Genomic DNA, 17,893 nt, shown 5'->3' with positions numbered 1-17,893 from the left:
GAAAACCAAGGCATTAAATGAAACTCAAATAAATTTCAAGGAAGATTTGGGTCGAAATTGTTAGCTCTCTGCTTTGATATGTTGTTAACATAACTAATACTTTTTAAAATCATGTTTGATTTCATATAGACTTCAGCTCTAGAAATATTACTGTCATAAGACAGTGCTTGATAGCGATGGCCAATAGTAACAATAGAAGAGCTTGTAGTTGCTTTGTCCGCTGACCGGTCCGAATGGATGACTTCCGTGCACACTATTGATGTTGTTGTCGTCTTCATCATCTGTATACACGGTTTCTTCTCTCACCAACATTCCTTGGACCTGTTGGCAGAAGTCGTTGTATCTCAACAGATAAAACGGTTTCGATGTTGGAAGTTGGATAGCTGTAGAGTAGGGACCGTCATCTCTAAAATACAGAGTAGGTTGCTCATGAACAAAATGTTTAATTATCTGTTTGGTTTTGAACGCCTGCTTCTTTTAAAGGTGTATAAGATATAATACTATATAAATTTTGACATTCATTGATAGTTTGGTGGACTGCAAATTATACTATGTTGTAATGCAAGGAAATTAAGGATAGGAAACCCCGAACTGATCAGCACTATATTAATGTTTTAAGTTTAGGTTGGTTGGTTATATATATTGTGTCACGTCCCACTCGAGAATTTTTCACTCATGAATCTGGATATGTCACCATTACCGATGAAAGGTCGCAAGAATTTAGGGTTAGGTTAAGCGCTCACGGTCTTTACGCAGTCAGGAATATTTATCGTGCCAGACCTGCTATGACACGGGGTCTCGGTTTTCTTTACTAGCCCATGAAAAGGACCGTCCCACTTATTCATCTTTTACGACAAGCAAGCGGTACTAAGGATTTATTCACACCCGGATCCCTATGGGACAAGTAAGTTTAGCAAATTATCGATGATTCCATGCATTTGACGTATATAGTACGGGGAATCAAAATTCTGACCACACTAAAAATGAAATACTACAACCGTAAACACCCTTACATGTTAATTCATCTATAAAGCATATAATGCAAGTAAAATTCTATTTTCATCTTGCTTGGTGTTAAAATGTACCTGCAGCAGTAGTCTATTCTTGTATTCCTATCAAAACCTCCACTCGGTAATTCTCCACCGACACTGTTCTTATTGTTCGAGTCTTCGTCATCCCAAAAAATATATCCACTCTGAAAACCTAGAATTAAAGACCAAATGTTGTGCAGATTTCTAAAGTACATTCATATCACTATTCCATCTCTTTAATCATACCAAATCAACATTACGGAATATATGCATTTACAATCGAATAAAAAAAATTATAGGGAAATAATGATAGTTACCTTTAATAAGAATTGTCTACAGACATAATCTAAATTTTCCAAAGTAATGTCAATTTGGTCAATAGTAATAGACATCCTATATTCAATTACCTCCATGAGGGCACGTGCTTCCATGCTTCAGAATACAATAGTCCCCACTTGGCCAATTACCTTCGTCATTAACATCATTTGGATCCTTGGAACAGTAAGAGAAATTCATATCCCTTGGATGGGTTCCAATGATACCTGGGTAAGTGGATTATTTTTTATTATATTGATCTATGTCAGATTCATTTAGCAGATATATCCTCATATAAGCGAGAGGTTAGATATATGTTTAAACGTATAAAGGACATACATATCAAATAATATCATAAAGGTTCATGCAGAATTTTAGAGAGTACATTACATTGAGTGAGATCTTTAGCAAGAGAGAATGAAACTTATGAAACAAAGAATGTACTTGCTAATATCTCCATGCCTTGTAGACCTCAACATCCTCTGTGTGCAAGTGATTTACATGCATTCATAAAGATTGGTATTTGTTCATGATAAACAGGAAAAATAATGAATAGTTATGAATCTTATAACTCGTATAAGGAACATAACATTGAAATGTGGTCAAACGCGGATCCTTGAATATAACACAGGTGGAATCAGATGCCGAAGAGGAGTTAACATTCTCCGTCGACCGTTCCCACCCACCGTGAGCCCCATATCTTGATCATGTATAAACGGAGTGATACCAAACCAGAATCAGTGTGCCAAGAACGGCCTAACAATAGGTATGAAACACGTCAGTCAGTATTTGACCCAATGAGGGACTGTAGTGACAAACTAGGTCGTTAAAGCGACCGTAGAATTTGCGAAATGCCGACTTTAACCCTTTAACTACCAGAAATTTTCGAGTTTTCCTTCAAAGCAGATACAAATATTTCAAATTGAAATTAAAGCATTTTCTAGTCACATTTTCGTCATATAACCTATGCATATTCTGAAAGGAAAAATCTTGAAGATTTTAATTATGCACTAAAATGTGGTGTAACGGTTGCCATGACAACAAAAATACCCCACAAATCCCCAAAATGTATTTTTTCACCAGTTTCGTCACCTAAAACACACAAATTGAATGTTTATCAGCCATCATTTAAATAAATTTTAGGAATAGTTGTATTCATATACATGTATTACATGCATTCATGAAATTAAGTGTCATTTATTGTAAATATAATTATACATGTGCATAAACATTGAAGTACAAGATGCGCATAAGTTACAGTAGACTATATGTAATTATTGTAAAATGTTCCTTAAAATTTGAAGAAAATTTTTAATGAAAATTAAAACTTTCCCTACGCATATTTTTAGAATATAACTCATAAAAATTTCAAAATGAAAAAATAAGTTTCTAATTATGCAGTGTAACGAATTCTTACAGTTACCATGGTAACTAAATGAGTCCAGGAATGACAAAAATATGTTGTTGGGGTTTTTTCCGGTACATTTTTGTTGTTGATTTTTCATTCCTTCCTTCACATGAAAATACAAATTGACCAGTAAACTGCTACGCTAAGTTTTGAATTATGTAGTATGATCTGATGTTATGGTTGCCATGGCAACACAATAACCCATAAATCGCTAAAATGAGTTTTTCATCCTTTTCTTCCCTTGAAATAGAAAAATTGTTCAATAAACTATCACAATATTTACGTCATGTACGTAATGATATCATGAAAACTAGCAGTACAAGTTCAAATATACATGCAAGATTTATAAACCTACAATACATACAACCATATGCCTATAGAAATTAAATACCTTTACTCTCCAAATTCTAATATAATATTGTTCAGTAGATCATAAATGCGTTAATAGCTTAGTTCGTTTATAATACAATAAGCCAAATACATGTACATTGCATCCGCGCAAGTCACGCTTACTAAGTCCGGGAGTACCGTACGTATGTACATTAGGCGTGGTTTGCGACGATGAATATATTGATAAAACAGTGAACCATATATTTACAGCGTTATATGATCTAACTTAATTGTTACTGAATTTTTTCTATTTATATTATAAAAATAATGCGTACACTGTCTCGGCTCGATCACGCATAGAAAACTACACCATCGGCACCGACACTTTTTTCGCTGATATGTCTCACATGCAAGCCGTTTTCTCATCGGACTGAAGACGTTTCCGATCAGACACTGGGCAACGTCTAGTGAGCAATCAATTAGAGAGTAATGCCTGTGAGGTTTCACGGTAACTGGGGTGTTCAACCATATAACATAAAACGTGTTTCCTGCAAGCACGTATAATAGGGGGAGGGGGTGTTGCCATCCCCCAACTTTTCTCAACACCTTTTAATGTTAAAAGATATATTTGGTGACCCCTCCCATATTTTATAATAGTATTGAAATATAAAAATGTAAAGTCGAAGTTATGAATTGAACTTGTGTACATGTATTGAAAGGTGCGCAACCCCCTCCCCCTTTTTAAGAAGTCGAAGTTTGGGATTATTTATGAGTCGTCGCTAATACATGTCACACCCCTGAGTTTAAAATTTATTTTCGGAATATTTTAAAGGTTGCACGTTACTCCCGCATCCCCACCCCGAGTTTGGAAAATTTAAGTGCTGATTGTCCTAAAGAAGAACTTTTGTATGTTTTTGGTTTATCTATTCATTTATCCATTTATTTATTTTTATTTGCTCGTCAAGAAATTTAGACAATGGTGTAGGGATTTTTTCCGGCTTCCCCTCCCCCTGTTGAAGAAATATGCTACATACATGTACGTGCCTGTCCTGTATAAAACACCTGCATGTCGTAATGCAGTTATCCTGCAAGTCTTTGTGTAATGAGTATGCACCGTACATAATAGAATCCCTTTTCACAAAGTAGTTTCCATATGAGTGAAACATTCTCGAGAGGGACATTAAACAATATTCAATCAATGGAGTACATTTTCTTGCATGATTTTACATGTAGTGATAATTGATTACTAATATTTTAAGCGTACTTTTAAAAGCATCACTATTTAGTACTATATGTAGATCAGAGAATCTTCGTCGGCACCGTACATAATCGTACTTTTTCTCTGACATAATTCAAAATGTTTGCAATATTTTGTATTTACATATATGCATATTTTATGCTGTAGAATCACGTGTATGTGTGTGTGTTTGTGTGTGTGTGTGTTTTATGGTGTTTTTTCAAATAACGGAAATTTTATCAAAATTGTTGCCATTGTCATCAAATATTTAAAAAAAATTACCGATGCATTGTCATCTGACCAGTATATATATCATAGAAATGATTATATGTCTCTGTATATTTTGATATCGGGTAATTGGTTAATTCCCATCAAAGATACGCATTTCGTTTGTCGGGGTCCAGTTGGGGTCAGTATGTCCTGTACTCGATCTGCTTTCTGTTCCTTACATATCTATAACCTTTGCTATTTCCCCAAAACTGACAAGAGGTAATATCAGCAGAAAGTAACAGTATACATGATATAAGAGGGGGCGGACAGGATGAGAGGAAGGAGGTGAATCGAAGAGGAGAGAGAGGTTTAGTAGGGAGGTTCTTATACTTCTTTTCTTATAACTCCTTCGTTTTTCCTTTTTCACATCTAATCTGCATCAACGGTTATACGTATTCGATGCCGTACCCATTGTGTTTTAACAGATAAAAGAAACAATTAACAAATACAGAATATAAAGAATACATTTGCAATATCGCGTTAGCCTGTTATATCTATATGTATCATAATCGTTGCCGTGCATATGGGTAGTAAACTGGCATGTAATACGCTTTAGTACCCAAATGAAATATGCAATTCATCACTATTCAGGGGAAGAGAGGGGGAGAGGGCCACCCCTGTCCGCCCCCTCATGTAAGGAGTCCAGTTCATGAGAAGGACCAACATCTTCATGGAACTTTACAATATTTACGCAATGGAGTTGATGCGACTAGAAGTAGACATCCTCGTCCGTAATGTCACTCAAATGACTGTCCAGTGTACACCGGTGACTGTGTTTCTATATATTCTGATTCAATGTCCTTATTATAGAAACGTATTCATAACTGTAGTCATCTACACCAATGTCTGACGGTGACCCAACGGACAACAAAACTGAGCCTGTATCGCTTTCTGCGCTATACTCCATGATTAAATTATACGCTGTTTATGTTACAGTCATGACAACGTAACAAGAAATGGAAATATTTAGTCAAAACAACTCATTTGACTTACTTGTACTGAAGTTATTTTTCTTTAAATTCTAACAGATTATTATTGCAAATAAACGGAAAAATCCTAATCTAAACGCTAACACTTTTAAATGAGTATACATACTTACATCTAACACACACTGACAACTTGTTCGTAATGATTAACTTATAAAAATGTACATTTTAGTCCTTTCCATAGCCTACATCATAATTATTGCCTATTCATCTAATGGAAATATACATATATACCTTTTTTTAATTCATGCATGCGAGACACTCAAATGTAAACAAAACTGTATTCTTCTAGATTATACAATGCATGTACGTGAAAAAGATAGAGAGAGAAAAAACACAAATCCCGTGCGCTTTAGCCATTTTTCACACACATATACTTAGGCTGAATGCGGACATGTATGTGAAAAAGATAGAGAGAGAAAAAAAAACCACAAATCCCGTGCGCATTATACCACCTTCACACTCACGGATTTTTCTTACGAGTCCTTACGGATCTCCGACTCGTAGTCAATCACAAGCATTCGTAAATCACTCGTCGGTATCCATGTCTAAATCGTAACATTCCGTATACTTTTATGGATTTGTGAAATACGTAAGAATCCGTAAGAAAAATCCGTGAATGTTAAGGTACTACTAGCCATTGTTCACACACGTATACCTAGGCTGAAGGCGGACACGCTTACATAGGGAAATAAATGTACATTGTATTTAGGTTGTAAACAGTAGTTCTAATTCATAAAACAAAAACAAAAGCCCAATCACAGATTTACCGTTATAAATTTATTTAGTTTTTCCACGTAAATATAGTTATGTATCGTTATATAATCTACTTGCGCAATACACACGCACGCTAATGTCAAATGACGTCAAAGTGCATTTTTATAGCGTTTAACTTATAAAATGCATTACTTTCATGAAGAAATAGGTATATGGCACTTGCCCGTACCTAAATATGACCATAAGAAAAAAAATAAGCAAATGTTTCCACCTTTCCGAATATGATATACGTTTTTAAATATTTTGCTTTTTAGAAAAGATTTTACTAACAGAATATAGCACAATTTTTGTCATGTCGGCTTAATTTTCCTACTTTCCGGTAACGATGTGCGATTTTGAATGCATGTTTTCGACTAGTTCCCAACATCGCACAGAAAAACTTTGAGTAGAAAAATTGTTTAGTTTTTACTCTACTTTTAGAAATTATGATTTGCTTCATTGTTTTCCAATTATTAACAAAACGCCCCCAATTTAATCCCGTCGGCACATAAAAGGCGTCAAAAGGCGTCACTGGGCGTTAAAGGGTTAAACGAGGTGTTTGGAACCCCTGTATCATTAACTTGTTTTTCAGCAGTGTTAAGTGATTCAAATACTGACCAAGCGTGGAAGAAGCTCATGTGTACTTAATCAGGTAAGATATTAAATACCATATACATGTGGTAATGGAACATTGTAACAAATACATGGGGAGTTGACAATGAAGAGGCTGAAAACATCCTTTTTATCATAACATTTGATTGTTAGTTTGTTGTTGATATCTATTTTTGATAAAATATCTATGTATGAAGCAGATTTGAAGGACCATGAGGTGTTATTTATTTTTAACCCACAGGGACATACCATAGCATAACTTAGTTTAAATCGAAATATTTGAAGTGGCTATCATGAGTAAACATTAAAATGTTAATTTTAACATTAACCATATACGACTTGAGATTTTTTCTTTTAATGAATAAACAAATTAAGAAGGTGATTAATATCTAAAGGTGGCAGTGATCAAAATAACACAATCTTGACATTGGACAGAAACGCACACACTATCACAACCGCGGACATGTCTTGCATGGCATTTGTAATGTTTTTGAAATACGACGGTTGATTGTTTTCCACGGTATTGGAGTAAACCCCTTCTTATATACCTTAAAGTACACATGCTAACTACAAATGAAAGTATTTAGGATCTCATTCACATAGTGTGTGACTGTTTACCAAAGAAGTGATGTTGGTCCTCTATTTGATTTTTGTTATCATCATCTTCATTGTCCTGGTATCTCCATCCCTCCAGCCACTCTGTGGGACATCCGGCCTTTGGCTTGACCAACGTGTATGTTCCCTCTGGCCATTTCACTAAATGGAAATATATAATCAAAGATTTGTCATTAAGTATATTTCACATTTTTTTTCAGAGACAATCTAAAAGCCTTATTTGCATATTTTCCATGTAACCAATATTGTGAAGTTTGATAATAACATGAAGTACAAAAACAAATACATAGAAAAATTAATAGGAATAGCCCTTGGGTTGATATTTTGTGTTTGGAATTTCGATCTCATGCATTAGTTTACCGCGAATATATACACATGATTTTATATTCAATTAATACTTCGAGAATGTATCACATTGCAATAGAAAATCCATTATATCACATATTTATTTAGCCTAAGAGTTTCTGCTATCACATAGGGCTGAAAAGATTCACCGAAATGTCGATACTGTTCAATATGAACTATTGATTCAAAGTTCGATTCATTGCCTCAATTTTCGGTTCGATACGTTGATTATAAACTGGTTCAGTAAAAATATATCATGATCGGCTTGTGCTGATTATTTCTCCCTGAATGAGGGACAAAATAGTGTCAAATAACGTTCAGACTGGTGTTTGCCTTGATTCTTACGAAAATAATAATAAACTTTATAAGTTTAAACTACCGTGCCAACATGCTTCTTACAGTTTAGCAATTTGGAAACATTTTGCGTTTAAAATATATGAATGCGATTCTTGGTAATTCAGTTATTCTTCAATGTCATTATTGGGTTATACTGTAAATTGTCGTTTCAGCCGTACTATCGCATAGTTACTAAGACCAAACGTGCATAATCCTAACAAACCTAGTTATTTTTATATATTTGATTGTGCATAAACTACAAGACGAAAATCTAAGTTTCAAATCGTGTCCCATTTTTTTCTTCAAAGATGCCATGATCTTCCTTGTAACCTTTGCCAGGGTCAATCATTATAGAAGTGGAGACAGCCATATTAATTCTTAACCACGTCTTTACAGTGCATGTTCGAGGATGGATACATGATGAAAAACGATCTATATGAGAAAAAAAATCATTCGATGTGATTTATTTATTCATTGTAGAGTTTACTTTTACACATATTGTAGTGTTTAAGTTCGCTGACACATTCCAATAATGGAAAGGTGAATGTATATTATCTAAAGATGTTTATGTAAATCTACATGATAGAAGGAATTATCAAATTATGAAAATGTAAGTTATAGGTCACTGTTAGCATTTCATGGAGCGATAGTATTAACACTATTGGTATTTACCGACATTACCGAATTATGAAATCGACTTACATTTTTAAAAATACATACCTGCGGAGATGGTTGATACAAAGCAAACTAAAAGCACTGTCTCCAATACAAAGAGAGCACCCATCTTAAAGATAATGATAATCTTTGGAAAGGATAGTTGTAATTACAAAGATTCAATTCGTATGAAGCCTCGTTGATTTGAATAGAATCTGAGTAAAGAGGAAAAGTATTTTGTGTCTTTTATAAAGGTATGTGCTACACGTCTGTTCTATTTCTGTGCGTAAAATGGTCATTTATTTCGTCAATTCATTCTGTGCTACACGTCTGTTCTATTTCTGTGCGTAAAATGGTCATTTATTTCGTCAATTCATTCTGGCCATTTCCTATTTTCATGTGCAATTCATCAAATTAGACAAAGCTTACATTATCTATATATACTCACATTTAAAAACATCATACCACAATACATTCCAAACTTAGTTCTGTATAACTGTCTGTCAACATGTCATCACCGTTTCTTAATTGCGATCTCTTGATAATGGAGTAAAAAAATATTTACTGGATCAATATTCTGAGATTTCATCACATTTATAATTTTCTGTGAATATCAATTTTCTTGGTTTTACCAAACCGTAAAATTAAGTGATCAATGGATTTCAAAGTGTTTAATAACAAAGAAAGATAATATGCATGGTGAAAGGTGAAGATAACGAACAGTGATCAATCTCATAATAGTGCATTTACAAAATATGTTGTTGTTTTTCTTCAGAAGACCAATAATTTGATTTTCGTGACAATGATTGGAACCACGGGACATTTCAAGATCAAGAGATACATACTTAAATTCTGTCAAATCTATTTCAAATATCAAGTTATGAATCATCAACATTATGCAATGAAGTTAGGTAACCTAATATATTTACAAGTACTATATTAAGTAATATTTCAAAACTGAACGTATTTGGATATTTTTAAAAATGATATGGTTAATAGAATTATCTATCAACAGCTACAATGTATATCGTTTTTATTTACAGTGATGCTAAGTAGGCATATGTACAACTTGTATATTTCAAAGTATATTAAAATAATTAACAATTAGCCTATTGTCAAAGACAGAGATCGGAAAGAAATATTCATTACAGATGAACAAGTGCAGAGAACAAATAAATAATCTCATAACTCCTATAAAAAATCAAAAATTAAGAGGACAACCACGAATCCCTGTACATATCATAGGTGGGATCAGGAACCTAGGTGGAGTAAACACCCCCTGTTAACCGGTCAGACTCGAGGTGAAATAAAACACTTCTTGTCGACTAGAAGAAATCATCCCCGGTGTGGTTGGATGGTATGGTTGATTGATTGTATATTGTTTAACGTCCCTATAGGGAATATTTCACTCATATGGAGACGTCACTATTGCCGATGAAGGAAGGACTGCAATGTTAAGGTCTATACTCAGCGTTTATGGGCATTGAGCAGGGAGGAATCTATTTCGTGCAATATCGGCTGTGACATGAGACCTTGGTTTTGGGGGTCTAATCAGAATGACCGCCCCATTTAATCGCCGGTTACGACAAGCAAGGGGTGCTGAGGACCTATTCTAACCTGAATCCCGACGGGAGTGGTGGGTATGAGGATGGTGGTGGTGGTTCATGTAAGTACAGACATCGAACTGACATTAAATAAGAATGGACAATGCCAAAAATGTAGCAATCCAATCCTTGATCAAATAGATAAAGGAATACAATGTAAGTCAATTCATTGATTAGATAAATAGGCTAAATGAACAATGGCTAACTAACTATTAAAAATAAACTACCTGTCGGGATCGAACTCCAATGGAGAGCAGTGGATGTAACACTTGCATGCCGCATGGTATGTATTTATCAATGTACATGTTTGTTCGCTGTGCTTTTTCAATTGATGGAGAACACCCAAACCAATTCTTAGTACTTTGATCCAAGGTGTCACCTAGTCAGGTATTAGATACGTATAACTGATAACATACCAGTCCAATTTATTTGCTTAGTACATATGTCCAGCTATTTTGAACATATTTCTTTTTAGTATTAGTAATTGTCTATAAAACATAAAGATAACCATTTGCATATTACACATGTATCTTTAAAACCACCTCTTTTGTCATGTTTCTAATGCTCCAGTAAAAACAGTTTTAATTTCAAATATCCGGATTAACAGAGCTCGTGGACTTTGCATGGAATATACATTAAATACTGTTTAAGTACTGTAAATTTAGACCTATGGATAACACTTACGGTCGCAGTATTAAGGGTTCTTAGAAACGTACCAACGCGTGCCGCAACACGGGGCCTCAAGATCATATCTGAAAGACCCGTGACTATCACTTTTAAATGCCGAGCGAAGGAGCAATCACCATCTATCATTATGTCTCAGGTTTGAGTGGGGCTCGAACGTACGACCTCCCAAAGCGAACATACGCTCTACCACTGACCTACCGCGATTCCATTGCATGCTACAATTCGCTCTTGAAGAGTATGCAGACCGTGAATGCTTTGTTAAAAACTTCGATCTTCCCCATTTTTAGAAAATTAAAGTATTCCCGACCTTGCCATTTCTTTGCACGTGTCATCATGTTTTGTTTTACTTTTACCTACCAATGTTACTTGCACTTTCATTGGTTAGAAAAACATATAGAAACAATCATAGCGCGTGTATAAAAGAAAAGGGAATGTTATAAAAGGTAAACAAAACCGCACCGAAATCCGGAGAATACGAACTGAACTGAATGTGTTTTACCGCGGTCAATTTTTTGGTTAGCCGTTACAGCCCTACTGTTTTAATTGTGAAAAAAGAAGAAAAACTATCGAAGGTATTCAAATTACTTCGCGAGGAACGAAGGGATTTTACATTTACCTGATTGTTTTTCCTTTTAAATGTCATCATTTTGTATAGAAGCACGCTTCAGGGTCTGTAGAAAAAAGTTGTGCAATCAGATGCCTAGGAGGAGTAAGTATTCCCTGTCGACCGGTCACAACCACCGTGAACCCTATATCTTCATCAGGTAAACAGAGTTATCCATAATCAAAATCAGTGTGCGAATAACTGCCTAACAGTCGGTATTAAACAAGTCAGACACCATTTAACCTAAATATAGGTTGTATTGGCAAATTTGATCGTTATAATGACCATGGAATTTGCAAAATGCTGACTTTGAACACTATTGTTTAAAGTCATGCATCATCATCTTGTTTCTTAGTAGCCTACCTCGATTTAAAAACTGATCATACGTGGAACAAGCTCTTGCTTATCGAATTAGTTTAAAGATATAAACACAATATACAGGTTAAAATGGAATATGGGAAGGTGACGATGGAGAAGTCGATATCATCCCGTTTATCATGAAGTTGAGTTGTTAGTTTGTCGTTGATATTTATCTTCAGTAGAATATCTAAGTATGACGCAGAAGTGAACAGCTATTTGGTGTCTTTTATTTCGAGTTCACAGGGATATACCAAATCGACATAAGAATGAAAATGATTATTGTTATTAGATAAAACGTCCTTGATATATCTAAATATCGTATTGAGAGTCATTATATGAATAACTTTAAGCAAACTTCTAGCGTATAGAAATGGAGAGCAAGAATTATTTATATAAGCGTGTTGGATTGTTTCATAATACCAGAGATTCCAATTGCTTGTTTGTATGGTGGTACTGTTATTGAATTACTATTGAATCAATCTTATCGTGTCAGCCGCTTCATGATATATAGGAAGTTGGATTTCAATGACGTTGCTATTCTAGATCGAGTAAAAACGTGTAAATAAATGTAAAGCAAGATAATAAACCAGTGTTGAACATTTACGATGATGATTGAATTTCTAAATCAGATATCGCGAATTTTTATTTTAATAAAATATATCAGGACATGACAAGGGACCTCGGTGTTTGCAGTCTCATTCAAAGGACCGCCACATTTAGTTACCTCTTACGACAAGGGGTACTGAGGACTTATACTAACCCGGATATCCAAGGGGCTTGCAATGGAATTTTATCTGAAATGAAAACAACGTGTACTTTTTGCTTCCTAGAATATATATCACCCCCATTCCTACTTCTCAAACTTATGGGTTTAACTGATCAAGTTTGCCATGGCTGGGATGAATTTGCAATTCCTTCGGGCCGTGAGAGGGCTTCGCCCTCTATTATTGTAAAATTTATTGTCACATCACGACATTTTTGTCGAGTTATATAAAGGCAGGCACTGCCTTTCTATTCGCTATTTTCTATTTGATGCTTCACACATTTCTATATGACACGTTACATAATGATCCGTACACAAGAAATTGCAAATTCCTCCCAGCCATGGCAAACTTGATCAGTTAATTAATCAAAGTAAAAAGCCGTAGTTGTCATCCAATACATTAGTGAGCTTCACCATCGAAACCTAAGAACAAAGCATATAGGCTTATTTCCTTCGATTACAAACCATATATGACAGAGAAAGAAAGTGAATACATTGTAAACTACTTGATATTCATTCTCATTTCAAAACGAAACCAACATAGATTCAAGGAAGATTTAGGTCAAAGATACAGTACACGACACGAGTTTTATGCGTGTTCCACGCAACGCGGTGGAACAAATTTGCCCCAAACACGGTGGACCTTTAAAATTGTCGGCACCTTTGAAGTCCTATTTTTCAGCGCGAGCTAGACATTGAAGTCCACGGAGGATCTCCGTGGATGCCACCACGCATCTCCGTGGATGTCACCTGTACCTCCGTCGATGCCACCATGTACCTCCGTGTGATAAAACAAAGAAATAATTTCCGAAATGATTCACCCCAAAAACCTTTTCGATTAGCCAGCATGCATGCCCCCACCCCATTAATTATTTAGAAATTAGCTATCAATCATTCAATTCTTGTAATTGTTGTTTAATGATACGTTGGTGTTTTCGGTACATATCCGTATGTAGACTTCCCTGCAGACGTTCACACCTTTTTATGAAACGCCCAAATTTTCGACATCCTGTATATAAACACCTGTGTTATTCCTACCACTCGTCGGTACATTGTTTCACGGCACGTGCAGCACAATTCACCAAATAAAAGAAGGGTCATGAACAACGACAATCACATGCCAGTAATGTCAATTTGATAAATAGCAGTTCAGAGAAATGTGTACCATAAGCAATGGTTTATTTTTACGTAAAGTTTTCATTGTAATTAGGAATATGTGATTAAGGTCAGCTATATACAAGTACATGTTTACATTGGAGATGAATTTCATTATGTACTGAACTGTGAAGCAATGTGAGCAAAGAATCAAATTTTTATCACCTAAACAAATAAATATTAAGAATATCTTTACTTTTAAACAAACTTTTAGAAAACTCCGTACTTTCATTAAGAAAATAATAAAATAAAATGTGCTCCCCTACCTAGAATGCCAATACTTCACATTAATAATAACACGTTTTTTAAAGTTAGTTTTTTTTCTAACTTGATAAATATATTTTTGTATACCATTGCACAATGGTGATGAGATCCAACAAATTGAATTGGGTACATGTAGTCTTGAAATATCACAAAGTATAGAGTTGACAACCATTGAAATAAAAATGCAGACGTTTTCTCGTTTATTCAGTGACTCACAAACTTACGCGTCTTCTAAATGAAAGTTGTAAAACAAACGTACTAGGTATTGGTCAATTATAACATAATACGGGGGTAAAATTCATCTCATCTCCGCTAGCAATGGGTTTTCAGTCAACTTTGCCTTCGTGGACGAAAAATCTCGGCTAGCGAAGATGGAAAAAAAGAAGCCTCAGTCTATAGATAGTCCGCTTGCATTAACATGTATTATGAAGGTGAAATCGAAGAATTATCCAGTAAATCCAATGATGTTGTAGTACATATAGCATGTATTTATTTTATTTTTGACTGAGAGGGAGATAGACAGCTAAGCACGTAACATCGTTTTAGAAGGGGGGGGGGGGCTCATTCATTAGTCCTAACCCGGACCAGCCGAAAAATTTAACATGTAAAGAAAACAAAATGGGAAATAAAAAACAATATCAGATTGAAAGGGGATGGGTAATTAATCAGAAAGAAATTGTACTTTCAAGATTTATATTGAACGTATTAAACTTCCCGTATATGCATACATTCATGAATATTATAATCAATGGTTACCAATGCTCTCTCTCTCTCTCTCTCTCTCTCTCTCTCTCTCTCTCTCTCTCTCTCTCTCTTTTGCTTTCATTATCTAATGCATCTAAAGATTAAATTAAAGATTTTAATAATCGATAGCGTATATGAATAAAAGCAAATAATCGTTAAGTCATTTCTGTTTATATTGATATTAGTCTTTTTTCATGAACTAGTTGCATTTGACACCGAGGATTTACATCCTTAAATATTGATTATAGGCACGTCGAATCGGAGAGGGTGTAATTTGAAAACTTGAAAGTTAAGGATTTAGCCTTGTAGCTTGTAGCGACCTACCCACTGCAGATTTAAGAAATTGAAGTCGGAACGGGGAATTGAGACAGTTTAAGACTACTACCCCCCCCCCACTCCCAATTTAAGATTATTTAAGCACCATTTTTGTTGTTATTTTATCGCTTGTCAAGAAATTTACACAACTTAACCGGCAATATACCCCTTCTGATACATTGAAAAATATGAGTAATGTTAGCACGGGGCTCTATAAAGTTCAATCTGCAGTTTGGTCATACTTCGTCATTCAATAACTTATTCAAATTTTTTTTAAAAAAAAATGTTTGTCGGGTTAGCGGTACTATGATGTATGACTATAACAATGACCTGTGTATAACTGTACATTCCATGCAAATTCGAAGGGGTTTTCGCCTCAGTAGAACAATGGGGGTCAGCTAATCCGTGTATTTGAAATCAACAGAAGTGCTTAGCTTCTTGCAGAAAGTGTGAAATATATTGGGTCGGCGCAAAATACCCGTGATCTTAGACTAGATCTGATATCGCGCCGACCGAATATATTTCGCACTTTTCTTAAGAAGTCAAAACCCAAACTAGCTAACCGTAATTTAGTTATACTGTGACAAAGACCCTAGGAATTTACATGGTATATACTTATTATACAAAAATCATTGCATTAACCAGACACTCCCGATGAACATTTTCTTTTTTTTTATGAAAACCTCTATCAAAGTACATTGAACATAAGTCTCGGTCAAATGTAATTAACTCGGGATTTTAAAAATAAATCATTCGATGGTTTGTATTTTTGCTTCTATTAATTATGTAATAAATTAATTCCAATTTGTTAATTATCGACAATGCTCTAATTTCTATACTGGATCAAGTTATATTTGTCAAGATGCATATTAGCAAAATATGATGGAAGTAATTATGTTAAACAGCGCATTTGTCAGAGAGAGAGAGAGAGAGAGAGAGAGAGAGAGCACATCGGTAATTATTAAACATCCCTATCACATGTTGTACATGTATGTTTTTCATTTACTGAATATACTAATTCGCATTCAAAACAGGAATTGCCTGTAAGTACGCATTATTTAAACAGAGAATTCAAGAATATTTTAATGAAGAAAGAAGACTATTAAAGAAAAAATTTCAAAACCAGGTTTTCTTAAAAACATAATATATAGTGTTTGGTATCGTTGGAATTGGCTCAAAATGCTGAAAAACAATATAAGTATCAGGAGGGAAAATATTGACATTTTTTTCTTTTCTTAAAATTCCACCCTTATCTTGATTATTTGGCCTGCGGCACATTTTCACGTCTTCCGCAAGGCGCCCGTGGCCAGAACAAAGCTCTTAGCAGCTGTGTGTATTCGCAAATAACACACACCGTGGAACACGGAGGACACGGTGTATCTCCGTGGATTTTCCACCGTGGTCTTTCCACGGTGGGGTGTATAAAACTCGTGTCGTGTACTGTATGTGCTCTTTTATTGCTATATTAACATAAGATGATATTTTATAGGCTTATTTCACTCGATAACAAACCATATATGACAGAGAAAGAAAGTGAATACATTGTAAACTACTTCATATTCATTCGTGTTACTAATATGGAGAGTTCCGCTCTCACGGCCCTTTGAGTTTGTTATCGAGTGAAATAAGCCTATATGCTTTGATATGGTTTCGATGGTGAAGCTCACTAATGTATTTGATACATGTAACATTTATGGCTTTCTACTCTGATTAATTAACTGATCAAGTTTCCCATGACTGGGATGAATTTGAAATCCCTTCGGGCCGTGAAAGGGCTTCGACCTCTAGAATTGTAAAATTTATTGTCACATCACGACATTTTTGTCGAGGTATATGAAGGCAGGCACTGCCTTTCTATTCGCTATTTTCTATTTGATGCTTCACACATTTCTATATGACACGTTACATAATGATCCGTACAAAAGAGATTGCAAATTCATCCCAGCCATGGCAAACTTGATCAGTTAATTAATCAAAGTAAAAAGCCGTAGTTGTCATCCAATACATTAGTGAGCTTCACCATCGAAACCTAAGAACAAAGCATATAGGCTTATTTCACTTGATAACAAACCATATATGACAGAGAAAGAAAGTGAATACATTGTAAACTACTTGATATTCATTCTCATTTCAAAACGAAACCAACATAGATTCAAGGAAGATTTAGGTCAAACATATGTGCTCTTTTATTGCTATATTAACATAAGATGATATTTTATAGGCTTATTTCACTCGATAACAAACCATATATGACAGAGAAAGAAAGTGAATACATTGTAAACTACTTCATATTCATTCGTGTTACTAATATGGAGAGTTCCGCTCTCACGGCCCTTTGAGTTTGTTATCGAGTGAAATAAGCCTATATGCTTTGATATGGTTTCGATGGTGAAGCTCACTAATGTATTTGATACATGTAACATCTATGGCTTTCTACTCTGATTAATTAACTGATCAAGTTTCCCATGACTGGGATGAATTTGAAATCCCTTCGGGCCGTGA

At 34.9% G+C, this 17,893-nt stretch overlaps 1 protein-coding gene across 1 annotated transcript; it reads right to left on the bottom strand.

Annotated features, from left to right (window-relative positions):
- Nucleotides 1–153: 153 nt before the first annotated feature.
- Nucleotides 154–9,025, bottom strand: LOC125656287 (uncharacterized). The gene is made up of 5 exons (XM_048886900.2): nucleotides 8,962–9,025; nucleotides 7,564–7,701; nucleotides 1,439–1,573; nucleotides 1,086–1,203; nucleotides 154–406 (listed from the first exon to the last, which is right to left on the bottom strand). Exons 1-5 carry the CDS (start codon nucleotides 9,023–9,025, stop codon nucleotides 154–156), a joined length of 708 nt encoding a protein of 235 aa, XP_048742857.2.
- Nucleotides 9,026–17,893: the final 8,868 nt, after the last annotated feature.

This window comes from Ostrea edulis, chromosome 7 (genome assembly GCF_947568905.1).
Source record: "Ostrea edulis chromosome 7, xbOstEdul1.1, whole genome shotgun sequence".
Lineage (NCBI taxonomy): Eukaryota > Metazoa > Mollusca > Bivalvia > Ostreida > Ostreidae > Ostrea > Ostrea edulis.
This window is presented reverse-complemented; position numbering and strand designations above follow the sequence as displayed.

What these genes read in the sequence shown, in the direction of transcription:
- LOC125656287 (XM_048886900.2), bottom strand. Translation starts at nt 9,025, where the DNA reads ATGGGTGCTCTCTTTGTATTGGAGACAGTGCTTTTAGTTTGCTTTGTA. An exon ending in GGACCAACATCACTTCTTTG is followed by an intron (nt 1,574 to 7,563) that starts GTAAACAGTCAC and finishes CCACTTACCCAG; the next exon opens with GTATCATTGGAACCCATCCA. An exon ending in AAGCACGTGCCCTCATGGAG is followed by an intron (nt 1,204 to 1,438) that starts GTAATTGAATAT and finishes CTTTAATTCTAG; the next exon opens with GTTTTCAGAGTGGATATATT.